The sequence below is a fragment of the Choloepus didactylus genome, chromosome 5, assembly GCF_015220235.1.
Source record: "Choloepus didactylus isolate mChoDid1 chromosome 5, mChoDid1.pri, whole genome shotgun sequence".
Lineage (NCBI taxonomy): Eukaryota > Metazoa > Chordata > Mammalia > Pilosa > Megalonychidae > Choloepus > Choloepus didactylus.
Window position 1 is genome coordinate 147,355,145 of NC_051311.1, and position 14,836 is coordinate 147,369,980.

At 41.1% G+C, this 14,836-nt stretch overlaps 1 protein-coding gene across 4 annotated transcripts in view; it reads right to left on the reverse strand.

Moving 5' to 3' along the window:
* The window catches only part of ELMO1 (engulfment and cell motility 1), a 548,078-nt gene that overhangs the window by 448,627 nt on the left and 84,615 nt on the right, over nucleotides 1-14,836 (reverse strand). For all 4 annotated transcript variants that reach the window (XM_037837090.1, XM_037837088.1, XM_037837089.1 and 1 more), the window contains one exon: nucleotides 5,004-5,154. In XM_037837090.1, the coding sequence (XP_037693018.1) occupies nucleotides 5,004-5,081 (78 nt within the window). In that variant the 5' untranslated portion in view covers nucleotides 5,082-5,154. The remainder of the gene's footprint in view (nucleotides 1-5,003; nucleotides 5,155-14,836) is intronic.

Sequence of the window (14,836 nt, forward strand, 5' to 3'; positions counted from 1 at the left end):
ATTTTCCATAGCATGAGTTTGCTACATGTCCAGTTAACATGTTGCTTTATTACCAGGTGATGCCTCCCACACTCACACTCTGATTCTGTCCCTTTCCTGACCATTTAAAGAGTTAGGCATAGGAAGAAGGAGAAAGGGGAGAAACTGTTAAAGATGGAAGGGCAGGTAAAAGAAAAACCAGAGTATCTAATTCTCTAATCTAAATGAAAACCCTGCTCAGAATCACTATAGCAATATTCGCTACCTTATTGAGTAATTACTCTGAGCCAAGCAATATGCTCTGTTCTTTTCACACATTTTCTTTAATCCTCAGGACAACCATACAGGGAGCAATTTATTATCCTGACTTAAGAGGCTAAATGGGCCTCTCACGGGAAGTTGGGGGGTGAGGGATGCAGAGTGCAGGGGGGAAGCTTTAGGATTCATATCCAAGTTTAAATGTCCCCCAGATATGTACTGCATCTATTATGCCACACTGCCTCGCAGCAAATGTCTTTTGTCAAAAGGTTCGCAGTTCTAGGCTCTTGCCTAAGAAATACATGGTGTGATGGTTAATTTTCACGTGTCAACTTGGCTGAGTTATGGTGTCCAGTTGCTTGATCAAGCAAGCGCCGGCCTGATTATTACTGTGACAGTACTTCATAGATGGATTTAAATCATTAGTCAGTTGATTGCATGTATGGGAATTCAACGTAACCTTCATTGGAGTTTCCAACCCAAGGCTTCTCCTGGGGAGTTCAATTTCACTTTCATCGAGTTTCCAACTTGCAGTATGCCCTATGGAATGTGGACTTACCTATCCCCGCAGTCTCTTAGAACACATGTATGTGTATACACACACACACACACACACACACACACACATATGTCCTGTCAGTTCAGTTTCTCTGGAGAAGCCTGACTAATACACACTGCTCACTAAATAGCAAGTTAACAAGAACAGTAGATGCCAGAGTCATTTAGCTTCATGTATACAGACAATCACCATCCTCAGCCTCAAGTGGCTCCCCGAGGTTGAAACTCAGTAACAGACAAATGACGGCTGGAGCAGAAGCCAGGAACTATCTAGCTGATAACTCTTCTGAGAGCTTCATATGATACAGCAAATTTCATTTATACAAAGCGCCAAGGGGCTTTTCCTGCTGAGTGGAAACAGAGAATTGTCTCCTCAAAATTTAGAAAGGAAACCAGACAAGGCCCACATGGGCAGGCATCTCCTTGAACACAGCGGGCACCGTCCAAGGATGGCTGAACAGAATGGAAGCCCAGATGATCGCACTCAGGAAGCCTCTTCCATGGGGCTATTGTATATTAACTCAGTACTGTTCACCGGGCAGTGGAGAAACAGAACCCAAAACAAAGGAATTCACAGTCTAATGAGTATTCTCTAAACTATAGGCTCCCCTGCAGTGCCTTCACCTGGTGCTGATTAAAATATAGATTAAGGGCCATGTCTCTGACCCACAGAATAAAAATCTGTGCATGGGAGTCTGGGAATGTGTGGTTTTCACAAGCTCCCTGGGTCTAAGTCAACAGACAAGGCAACACAATGTGATGAGTGGAAGGATTCTTGAGGTTCCTTGGAGATCCCTGAGCAGCAGCCAGGCTAACCCAACTTCTGAAAATCCTGTTCAGTGGGAGTTTAGCAATCCAGGTTAAAAAGATGCGCAATGGGAGACAGGCAGGCTAAGTGACACTCACTGAAGGTAGATGATTAGGAGAAAACCCAAGTCGTAATCATTGCTCAACACTTCATTGCTTAGTCAAATACATTTCCAATTCTCATGCCAACTTCTGACTAGATCAAGTAACACCGCCAAGCTACAACACTGCCACGAGTCTCATTCCAACTTCAGCAGCTTCAGAGCAATGAGAGCATGGATTTCCAATTCTCTGCCTAAGTCTCCGCATCAGGAGGCCTGCAATTCAGCCAAACGTTTAAAACTTCATATTTTGGAGTAGGAGAGGTCTGGATTTGTGTCCTGGTTCTACTACTGAGTAGTAAATCACTTGACTTCTCTGAACATTAATATGCTCTTCAGTAAAACTGAAATAATCACCCAATAATGGGACAAAGCCACATCGTGTGCCTCCTGATGTGATGCACCCAGAAGGACACGATATCATCTCTATGGTATCGCTGCCAAAAATGCAGAACCTGAATCTAATCACAGTAAACCTCAAACACAAACTGAAGAGCATTCCACAACATAGCTGTCTTATACTCTTCAAAAATGTCAATGTTACGAAAGCAACAAGGGATGGAAGAACGTACCAGATTAAAGAGAGTAAAGAGAAATGACAATGAATATTATGCATGATTAGACTGTGGGGAAAATAGCTTTGAAGGCCCATATTGGGACAACTGATGAAATTTGAATAATGATATAGACTTTGAGTTAGATGACAGTATTGAATCAATGTTAAATTTCTTGATTCTCATAACTGTACTGCAATTATGTAAGAGAATTATTTTGTTCTTAGGAAATACACACTGAGTATTTAGTATTAAAGGGGGATGAGGTCCCCAAGTCACGTTCATACAGTTCAGAAACACTATATTATAAAGAAAATGGAGAAAGCAAATAATAAAGCAAAGGAAGAAAAATATTAATAGTTAGTGAACCTGGATAAAAGGATTTCTTTGTACTATTCTTGCAATTTCTCTGGGCTTGACCTTATATGAAAATACAAAGTTACCCTTCAAAACCATCAAGGCCATGTAAAACAAGAAGCAACTGAGAAAGTGTCACAGATTGGAGGAGACTAAGAAAACTTGACAACTATATACAATGTGAGGTCCTGGACATTAATGGAAAACCTCTTGAAATCCAAATAAAGTTTGTAGCTTAGTTAGTTAGCAATAGTATTATTAATAGCATGCTAACTTCTTAGTTTTGACATGCGTACCATGGTTATGTTATGTTAACATTAGGGGAAACTGGGTGAAGAGTATATGGGAACTCCGTGTGCAGTTTTGCAGCTTTTCTATAGATCTAAAATTATTCCAAAATAAAAAGTTTATAAAGTTTAGCAGTTACTCAATAAGTCAAATATAAGAATCACCATATGACTCAGTAATTCCCCTACTAGGGTATATACCCCAAAACACTGAAAACAGGTTTTCAAACAAAAACTTGTACATGAATATTCTTAGCTGCTCTATTCACAGCAGTCAAAAGGTGGAAACAACCCAAATGTCCATCATCTAATCAATGGATAAACAAATTGTGGCACATCCATATAATGGAATATTCTGCAGCCATAAAGAGAAATGAAGTACTGACACATAGAACAGTATGGATAAAACTTGGAAACATTGTGCTAAGTGAAAGAAACCTGTCACAAAAGACCACAAATTGTATGACTCCGTTTGTATAAAATGTCTAGAATAAACAAATCTATAGAGACCGAAAGCAAACTAGTGGTTGCCAAGGGCTGAGGTAGCAGAGACTAGAAAATAACTGCCTATTGGGTACAGGGTTTCTCTTTGGGGTGATGCAAATGTTTTGGAACTAGACAGTGGTTCCTATGCTATAGGCTTTATGAGAACCACAGTATACATAAGGACTCAACCCTTATTTCCTTAAACCATCCAGGCACAGTGTGGAGCACGAGGCCAGCCCAGGGCTGCTGTGTGCCTGTGAGAGGCAAACACTGTCTTGTTGAAGCTGCTATTCTCTTAGGTTGTGGCCAAACCTAATCCTAACTACATTCAGTCTGCACTAAGTATGTCCAGGCATTTTTATTTTGGAGGTAAACTCAAATACTGTCCTCTCTCAAACAAAACATGAAAAAGGATAAGCAATTGTTTCCTGACTCAAATCTATAGAGAGCTACTGTGCATCTCTACTAGCGTGGGCTGCTTCTAGAATCACACAAAAATTACCTCAGATGCCACAGTTAAAATCACAATGATGCTCTGGGCTGGTGGCACCATTTGTGAAAACAGCCTTAAAAAGTTACCCCGTGTTACATTCAAGCTCAAGCACAACTAATTCTGATTTGACCTTTATAATTTATTTTAATGATTCCTTTGGATTCATACAATGTTGTATAACTCTTGGCAGTGATCTTCAACCAACTAATAAAACCTCACCAGGAAAAAAAATTAATCATGATCATAATACAGTATTTAGAATGTCAATGAGAAGTGACGCTACTATGGTACCTTAATTTTGAAAATGTAGAAAGCCATCTAAAATCTTATACTACAGGCTTTATGAGAACCATAGCGTGTATTAGGACTCAACCCTTATTTCCTTAAATCATTTGCACTAGAATGAATATAGTAAAATGAGGACAAAAATAACCTCCCTGTGATAACCTGTAATCAAATAGTCAACAAGAGTTGTATCATAAGACACTCAGAATCCAAGTTTACCTTTATAGGTAAAACCATTTAAAAAAATCTTTTGATGCATTTTTTCATTCAATAAATTTTTACTGAATATTTATTAATGCCAGACAATATGCTAGATATAGATACACAACGAATTTTACGCTAATAATAAAATCACATTTGGGTAGGATCCAAGGATCCCATCCATACTAATTTCATTATATAGCTATTAATGTTATAACAAAGTACCAATGCACTTGTCGGCCTGTGTGTAAAAAGACAGGGATAAAAGATTCTAAAATTAAGTGTTGTGTTGCCAATGTTAAAACGATTTGCACCTATGCATGAATCACTGAAAGCAGGTCTGCGACAGCCTCCATAGTGTCAACTGTCCACAGTTCAACCCACTTGTCCCTCCCGCCTCCTTCATAGCTTTGGAGACAAACCCTGTTTTGACACAATCCAGGGAGACACTGGAAGCGTATAAAAATCCCATCCATCCCCATGTATGTGGTCAAGAAATCACACTACACTGCAACTATTATTTCACAGATTTTTCAACACAGCCAGAGAGAGTAAGGGAAGAAAAAAGAGCTATCCAAGTTTACGAAAACTCCAGTCTGGAAAGGAAACAGAAAAAAATGCTACCAGTATCACTAACCTGATCAATTTCCATCAGTTTGGGGTAGGCACCCGGCCATTCTATGGCCACCTTGACGATGTCCGCGGGTGGAGGCATGGTAAACCCCAAGAATGTCCAAAGCCGGTGGAACTGGGTATCCTAAGGCGTGGACAAGCGCACGTGTGTATACCTAACGTGGAACGACAAAAAGAGAAAGAAAAGTCGGTCAGTGCAGATGCAGGACGAATTCTGCTTCATCACTTCCTGTTTTCACTAGTGGTTGAGGTTTGAAAAACGGCTCCCAGTCAGTGCCCTGGTGCTGAAGACATCAGGGCACCAAGTGCACAACCAACAGTCGTGCTCTTGAGTTACGAAGCAAGAGGAGGGAAGAGTGCCAAAGCCCTGGAATGAAAGCTGTGAGCAGACACCGCCCTAAGTCAGGACAGCTCGGGCAAGTCCTCGGGGGAAAGCTGTCCCTTACCACCAGGTTCTGCCCCAAATGGTCCCCCAAGTCTGAACGGGCCGGGTTTACTCTCCAAACCAAGGATGCATGTAAACCCCTTGTGCTCAACTGTCTCCGGAAGGACAGATTGCCCAGGAAGTCAGAGTCAGGAAGCAGTGTTTCTTTAAAGTGTTTTCTGTGTCACAAATAGATCTCTGCACTATAGCAACCAGGATATCATGAGGAAGAAGAAATGCCCCAGAAGCTCACAGACAGACACACACACTCCTTCCCCAAGGCCAGTTTACACAATGCACCTTCCAAGGGGAAAAAAATTTGCAGATGTGGATCGTAAGGCATTCAGAACAGACCTTGAATTCTCATTTCAATGCATATGTTGTTTACTCAAAAAATACTACTACTACTAATAATAAAGCTGATCCTCTACTGCCTCTCCCCAAACTAGCCCATTTTGTTTAGGATTAAATTTTTGAAAAACAACAAAGTTGATTTTGAAAGCAGTTTTAGGTTGCAGAAAAATTGCACAGAAAATACAGAGAGTTCCCGTATTTCCCCTCCACACGTACACAAACAGTTTCTCCTACTAACATCTTGCATTAATGTGCTACACTTGTTACAATTGGTGAACCAACACTGATACATTACTGGTAACTAAAATCCATAGTTTACATTAGGGTTCACCCTGTCTATAGGCTTATGGGTTTTGACAATTGAGAGAAGTCAAGTACCAAATATTATGGTATCACGCAGAGTAGTTCACTGCCCTAAAAATGCCCTTCGCTCCACCCCTTCCCCCACCCCCACCTCAACCCTGGCAACCACTGATCTTTTTACCCTCTCCATAGTTTTGCCTTTTCCACAGTGTCATAAAGTTGGAATCATACATACAGTATATATATCCAGCTTGGCTTCTTTCACTAAGCGATATGCATTCGAGATTCCTCCATGATTTTTCATGGCTTGACAGCTCACCTCTTTATATCATTGAATAACATTCCATTGTATGGATGCATCATAGTTTAGCCATTCACGCATGGAAAGGCATCTTGATTGTTTCTAATTTTTGGCAATAATGAATAAAGCTGCTATAAACATTCATGTGCAGGGTTTTGTGTGCATATAAGTTTTCAACTCTTTACACGCAACGTAACCAACAGACTGGATTTTTGCAAGGCTAGCAGGATGAAAAAATATATTTCAATATACTTTTAACTGATATTCCTCACATTACTCCTTACTACTGACATAAAGAGGTAAGTTACATGATCACATCTCTGTGAACTATGCTTTGCCATTTCTCTATTGGGTTCTCGGTCTTTTTAAAAAATTGATCTCTGTAGGAAAATTTAATCAAACACAGCCATTTAGTTCTTTATCCAATGCGTAGACCCTTTCAGCTGAGATCCCAGATCTCGGTGGCAGTTAGATATTAAAAAGACAATGGAGATAGCAAAGCCACACCACCACCAACAGAAGTGTGTGTGTGTGTGTGTGTGTGTATGTGTGTGTGTGTGTATACATCTGCAGCAGAACTGACAAGTAAAGGAAATGAACCAAAACAAAACTGCTGCTCCTTTGACCATGGATGATTATTAAGGAAGCCTGCTGTGTAGCTAATCAGTGCTAACCAGCAAGAGCAAATCCACAAAGCAGTGGTTTAGACACTCATACAACAAATATTTATTGAGCCCCCAGTCAGTGCCCCACCCTGTTCTTGGTGCTGGGGATACAGCAACGAATCTAGAAGCTAGACAGCAGTAAGGGCCATGAGGATAAGGAAAGCAGAGAAAGAGAATCTGAAGCGTGTGCACAGACATGTGTGGTAAGATCGGGGTGCAATTTTAACTAGGGAGATCAGGGAACGCTTCACTGAGGCCTTTGTAAACACTTGTGAGAGGTGAGGAAGGCAGCCACGTGGATGTCTGGAGACAGCCTTCCAGATCAAGGGGGCAGCAAGTGCCAAGGCCCTGAGGCAGGGGTGTGCCTGGTATGTTCTGGATCAGGAAAGGGGCTGAAGCTGTCAAGTCAAGAGAATCAGAGGATGAGTTCCAGAACTGCTGGGTCATGACTTGGTAAGTTCACCCACCCCCTTGCAAACCCCTACACACTCCTACTACACCTACTGGTTTGCGACTTCTAAAGAAGGAAGTTCACATGCCTGTGTACAAATTGGGAATTTTGGCAAACTCTATCAAAAGCCTTAAAAGTAATTCTACTTTGCTAGGACATTATCCTCAAGGAATAATTACTAACTCAACCAAACCATAATGGTGCCCATTGCTGTTTTGTTTATAATTCCCAGAAGTTGAAAACAATTAAATAGCCAACAATAAGGACTTGTTGAATAATTACGGTGTCTCACATGTGCAAATACAAGCAAACAATCTGCACTGGGGGCTTTTTTTATAAGTCTCCACACACTTTTTATTCACTTGAGGATTCTAAGAACAATGTACTGCATCAGGATCATAGCACATGAATTCAGGATCCAAATTCAATTATAAAATGAGAGTCAAGAAAACTGGTTTTAGTATGAAAACAGACTGTGTGACTGTCAGGAAACACTTGACTTCTTTATACTTAATCTCCCTGTTGGCTGAGTAAGTAGGTTCTCCTGCTTTGTACTTTTATTACAGAAATAATTTAAAAGTTAACAGGGAAACTTCTAAAGAGTTTACCTTTCAAATAGGGGAAGTAGCTCTTTCAGGGGAAAAAAAGTCTTCCCAAACTCTCTGAAAATGAGCTTCATTAGTTCTCCTGTCAGGGGCAATTACCACATCCATGCACACAAATCCTCCAAAAGGCCAAAAGTTACTTCCCACCCTGCAATCTTCACAAATAATTTGCCCTCCTTCAAAATGGGTGCAATTAGACCAACTAATCCCAGAAGGATGGGACTGGAGCTAATCTAAAATGAAATATATAGGAGCAGTTTATAAGCTCACAACTAGAAATCCTGGCATGACACGCATCTGCTTTAGCATTCACAGGTGTCCATAAACCCAGCTATGGAACCCAAAACAATGCAACAATTGGCATAAATCTACCAAACATCAACTAGATTCTGTGGCAATTCTATTGCTTGATATAAGCAAGTTCAAGACATCCAGAGTTGCAAATGTGGGGAAAGTGGAAGCACATAAGGCAGGTGCTCTTTGGATTTTGTTATGACAAGAACATTTTAAAAGAGCTGGCTTCCCAAAGTGTGGTTAACACTTTTTAAAGACCCAAACTTCAAAATTGCATATTTTGAAAAAAAAGGGCAAATAATATGCATACTATATACATATAGTATGAAAGAGAAATTCAGTAGCTCCCTCATAGCAAATGTGCTGACCTTTGATAGCACATAAAGTGGTTCAGGAATTCAGAAGAAGAAATTTGAAAATCTTCCGTTCAAGCAGGCAGGGAACGCTTCACGGAGAGGCTGAGATCTTGAGATTTTGTGAAATTAGTTATTTTCTCCTAGGGGCTTTTTCATCATTTCTGAGGCACATGAAAGAACACAATTATATTATATGTACACGATAATATACATATAATTTTTGCCATTTTAACCATTTTTGAAGTGTATAATTCAGTACAATTATGAAAGAACACATTTTAAACTTTGAAGACCTGGCCTGCACATAATATGTTCACTACATAAAGGGGAAGGACAAAGGAAACTACAAGGAGTCACGGTGTGTGCTCATTCCATGAAGAAACACCCCAGCATCCTGAGTTGCAAGTGTGTGGAAAGTGGAAGCACATAATGCAGGTGCTCTTTGGATTCTGTTATGACAAGAACATTTTAAAAGAGCTGGCTTCCCAAAGTGTGGTTAGCACTTTTTTAAAGATCCAAACTTCAAGCCACCCTGAAATTTCTTTTTTACAAACACATTAATACCTAAGCACGGCCCCAGCGAACCCACTATCTAACAGTAGGTAGATGGTAGCATCATAGCCTTCAATGAATCAACTTGCCTGTAATCGTTTTAAAAATTAAATATGTAAAGAGCAGGCATCCAATAAACAGGCTATTCATTTTCTTGAAAAGTTACCCTTGTCTTTGAAGTTTGGGGCCTGGAAGGTGACTAACTATTCAAAACGAAGAACACACAACCTTGGTGTCAAGAGAGTAGATTATAAAAATAAAAGTGCATTTTGAGCACCTTCCTCCTAATTCTACATAAAATAGTCTAGAGTTACACAGAGAGAGGCCATCTGTCCTCCCAGGAACCAAACACCAAGCTTGCTTTCTTCCCCTTTAACTGGTATTTATTTCTCAGAGAATGTTCAAAGAAAACCTGTTGAACAGGTGAGCATACAATAATGCAGCTCTCCCAGGAGTTTCCTGCAGAGAATAGGAGCAGCTCACAAGGCACTATTGTGAGAATAAAGAGGTTAGGGGGCTTCCCGTGGGGAGTTACATACCCAAGCCCAATTAGACCTCATCAGTTTTCCCCACATTAACAAACACTAAGGGACAGGAAGAGAAGAGAAACTCCCCAGGGCAAAGTGAGATGTACAATTTTAGAACAGATAACCCAGTCTGTGTTTTTAATCCGTAGAAGTCCACATTTCATCTACTTGAATTTGCATTTCCAGAAGGGAAGAGTTAGCCCTCCTTTCTGAAGAAATTCAGGGGAGGAAGGTTCTAGCTCAGGCTTTCGCACCCTCAGCACAATTGGCATGTAGAGACAGATTACTGGTTGTTGTGGGGTCTGATCTGTGTGTTTTAGGATATTTAGCAGCATCCCTAGGCTCTAACCACAAGATGCCAAGAGCCCCCCACCACCACCAAGTCTTGATAATCAAACATATCAACAGACATTGCCAATGTCCCCTGAAGGGCAAAATCATTCTGATTGTGATCTTATGAGCTCACAAGTCCTCTGGGTGGATTAATAATAACCATGGCAACCCAACCCTAAACTTGACACCAAGCAAATAAACGGTCTCATCCAGCTCTCCAAGAACTATCAACACAGAGGCCAATTCTTGGTCAAACATAACTGAAATACATCTTAAAATCTTTGGCCCGCAGTTTCCATCTCCCTGTATGCTTTGCTTCCTCCAGCAAAGCACTCAGGGCACTTGGCTCTCTTGTCATTGTCCCACTCCATACGGAGCTGGGGTGGGCATTAAATGCATGGCTGTTGAATGGACAAGTCCCCTCCCAGACCATCATGTTCCTCGAGCTGACAGCAGTAAAACCAACTCTAGTCTGCAGAATTACACAACTAAATACCTTTAATTGCCTAGTAAAGACAGGCTGTGTGGATTTGTGTAGACAGACTGGTATAATAATTTTCATGCAACTTAAAGTTTAAAAAATCACCAAGGAAGAAACCAAAGGGAAGTCTATGTATTGGACTCGACTTCCAACCATTATGCCTTTTAAGGTAACTATCAAATCCCTGGAGGTGACGGGGGAATGGGTGGGATAATTCTAAAATGTTCCTGCTTGCTGGATGGCTTTACTTTATTCCATTTCAAGAGTAAGATTCTATAATTTTAATATACATGTTAAATGACTTTTATAGCCAAGTGAATTAAATGAGATAGAAGGGTCACTTCTTACTTGGGAGTTAGTTTCTAAAAGTCGGCATGTAAATTACATGTGACTCCATAACCCTTGAGCAAGTTGAATTTTTTTTTTTTTTAATCATTCTGAATTATCTTTAGCTTTGGGACATGTTTCCAAGACAACAAAGAGAAACAGTTCTTGATTCCCATCTAGAAGTCTGCCTATCTGCATGCATTGCTTCTTACCTAAAGTCCTACCTGCCCGTGTGTCTGTTTGAATAATTACAGCTCACTTTGGTGTGGGCTTTTACAGATTTGTTACAACCCTACATGTTTTTCCTGACAGCTTCAGACAATTCCCAAATCCTGACCCATCTTTTTCTCTCTGAATTTCCCATAGAATTTTGGATTTTGGCCCCTGCAGTGGCTTGAAACTCCTTTATCTTATTTCTAGTCTTTGTTTTGCACAAGCAAACTACTGGGACAAAAAATATATATACCAAAAACAAAATCGAAATAATAGCAAGGCTATAAGGCTGCTCCTGTAAGAAGCTGTGTGATGGGAAAGCTAACACTCTACCTCTGGTGAACTGTGTCCCTACTGAGTTGCACTGAAAGAGCCTGACAGATGGACCAGGGAGGCCGAAAGGCAGATGGATGTGCGAAAAACACAGAACAGCTGGAGAAACGATTTGCTTCAACTCCTCTGCCCTTCCTTCCTCCCCATGAAAGCTGTCCTCTGCCCCACTGGCAGCCATTATCTACTGGGAATGGAGGATGATTTTATAATAATTATAAGGATGGGGGGAAAGAGACGCTATTCCCATAATTTAAGTGCTGAGTGACCCCTGCTAGAAAAAGAAGTCGGCATTTTCTGTTTGTTTTCTGGCGAGGTAGAAAGGGACAGGGCCTCTGGAAAGGGCAGTCCCCTGAAAACACACTTTCAGCCATTCTCTTGGTGCTGCTCAATCTTTCTTGGGCTCCATGAGTTTTCATTCTTGAGGACATTGCCTTGCATGGCTCACGGTACCTTAGGAAGGCCCTTTGAAAACAGCCTTGGATGACAAGTTTTGTTTTTCTCTTCTTTGTGCTGCATCCTTTTATTCCAAACAGACTGACAGCATCTCAGCGCCCTATGGTCTAGGTTCAAGAATACGGGAAGGGACAGAGGCTGTCCCCTCGACATTATTTGGGATGTTGTGATTATCCAGGCCTTGTTTCCTTTCCCAAGCACATGCCATGGAGGGACAGAAAGTCCTTGTCAGGAGTGACACAGATGAGCAATGACTGTCAGGGAAGAACACGGGGAAGGAGAAGTGGACCCATCCCGCCCCTCCAGAGGAGACGGTCAGGATGGAACAATACATGGTAGGGGCCATTTCAGATTCTCCATCTCTGCCAGCGACCTACGGCCCATTCTGTGGACCGCAGAGTGCTAAGGAGGAAGCTTTAAGGCTTCAGAAGTGGGGAACGCTGCACAAAAGCAAGCATTCAGAAGAACACAAGTGTGCAAGTTTGTATATGTTATGTCCCCCAGAAAAAGCCATTTTCTTTAATGCAATCTTGTGGGGGCAGACGTATTAGTGTTGATTAGGCTGGAACCTTTGGATTAAGGTTGTTTCCATGGAGATGTGACCTACCCAGCTGTAGGTGATAACTCTGATCAGATAATTTCCACAGAGGCATGGCTCCACCCATTCAGCATAAGCCTTGATTAGTTTACTGAAGTCTTATAAAAGCTCAGTCAGAAGGAGCTCAGCAGAGCAACTGAGAGTGACATTTTGAAAAGGAGCTGCAGCTAAGAGAGGACAAAATGTCCCAAGGGCAATATTTTGGAGAACGCCATTTTGAAACAATCTGGGAGCAAGCGGATGCCAGCCACGTGCCTTCCAAGCTAACAAAGGTTCCCCAGACGCCAATGGCCATCCTTGTCTGAAGGTACCCTATGGTAGATGTCTTACCTTGGACACTCTATGGCCTTAAGACTATAACTGTGTAACCAAGTAAACCCCCTTTATAAAAGCCAATCCATCTCTGGTAGTTTGCATCCCGGCAGCATTAGCAAACCAGATCAACAAGCAAAGAAAAGAACCATTCCATCTATGTATATGCTATTGACAAAAGTCACTTATGATAATCTTAGCAATAACTTGGCCCACTTACTTGCCAGGTGGTAAAATGTGCTGCTAGAGACTACTATCTTGCAATATGACGGAAACCTGCAAAGAAAAGGCTTTGCTTCCACAGTCTCGTGAATTGTCATCACGGAGGCTGTAGGACCGTTGCCAGAAGGGGACTGAGGGGCAGGAGCCGAGAGCAGGCCCTGATCTGGGCACTAGAAACACACCTCCTCACTCAATGTTTGCTCAGCTCTGAGTGACAATTATTACTATATGCAGAAAATGAAAGAAGATACTAAATACTAAATGCTCGTGAGTCTAAATAACTTTCCCCAAATACTTATACACTCTTGGGGGTGATAAAGGCCTTTCTAGATGATACCAAAGACAGAACCCATACGGAAAAGGCTGATGATTTGATACAAAGAAACCTAAAACACTTCTGCATTCCAAAAAGCACCACGAAAATTTAAAGACAAATACAAGTATCTGAGAAAATATTTGCAACAAACGTGACCCAATCTAGCAAAAATATCCTTAATAAAGATCTCATAAATTCACAGGGAAAAAAAGTATACATCCTCAAAGAAAAGAAAAAGGGCAAATGCTATATGCAAGCAATCCACAGAGGAGGAAATATACAATCAATCCTCAAAAAAGGTCAACTGTAATAATAAGAGAACTGCAAGATAAATCAGTAAAAACATACCATTTTGCCTATGGTCCTGGCAAGAAAGAATAATTGAGTGGTGAGAATGTAAGCAAAATAATACTCTCATATGTTGTTACTATCAAGAAAAAAAAAGTAAAAAGCAAAAGCTCTTCACCTAAATACAAAGTAGAAAATGCATTTATTTTTAGTCCATAAAATTTAGAGTAATAAATTGGGTCACTGGAATTTCTGTTCTGATACAACCATTAAGCAGAGTTTCTCAATACTATTGGCATTTTGAACTAGACACCCCTTTGTTGTGGGGGACCGTCCCAAGCACTGTAGGATGTTTGGCAACATCACTGGTCTTCACCCACCAGATGCTAGTAGCACCACCCCAAAATGTCTCCAGACTTTGCCTAACGTCCACTGGGGCACAAAATCACCCCCAGTTGCGAATCACAGCACTAGGGTGACTGATTCTAATCTCAATTTTAAAGGAACTCATTAAGTAGACCAATTTTGCAGAGCAGGCATATATAGCCATAAATATAAAACTTTAACTACAAAAGAAGTAAATGAGATAGCCAGACTGAGTTGAAGAAATACAAAATTGTTTTTAAGTTGCTAAAAACCAACAGGAAAAGGAAATCCACATAAAACATGAGCTACCTTATGCCACTTGAGGACAACTTTTACTACTTTTCATTCTAAAAATTTTCCTTCACGCACAGCTATCGTGAACAATATTTTCTCTGATTCTTGTCTGTCCAGCAAGCTTTCTGTCACTCTTGTTCACCTAGCAGGCCCTGTCCAGTGGCTACTATTGAAGGGTGGGCATGTGCCCAGCCCTGGCCAACGACAGTGGCCATCTCCCTGGCAACAGTGATTGGTCCAGGGGCACGCACGTCATCCAAGCAAATCAATTTCTGGGGATTGATCTTTGAGGGCTGGAAGGAAAGCTATCCCTCTGCCAGGGGTTGCTAAGCTGAAGCCAAGTTCCCTCCACCTGGGAAAGGGCTGTCAGCAATAGGAAAGAAAGAGGTGAACACCGAAAAAGCAAAGACTAGCAGGGCTGAGAACCAGAAAAAGAGAGCAGGAGTCAGAAAAATATTGTTTCCAGGTC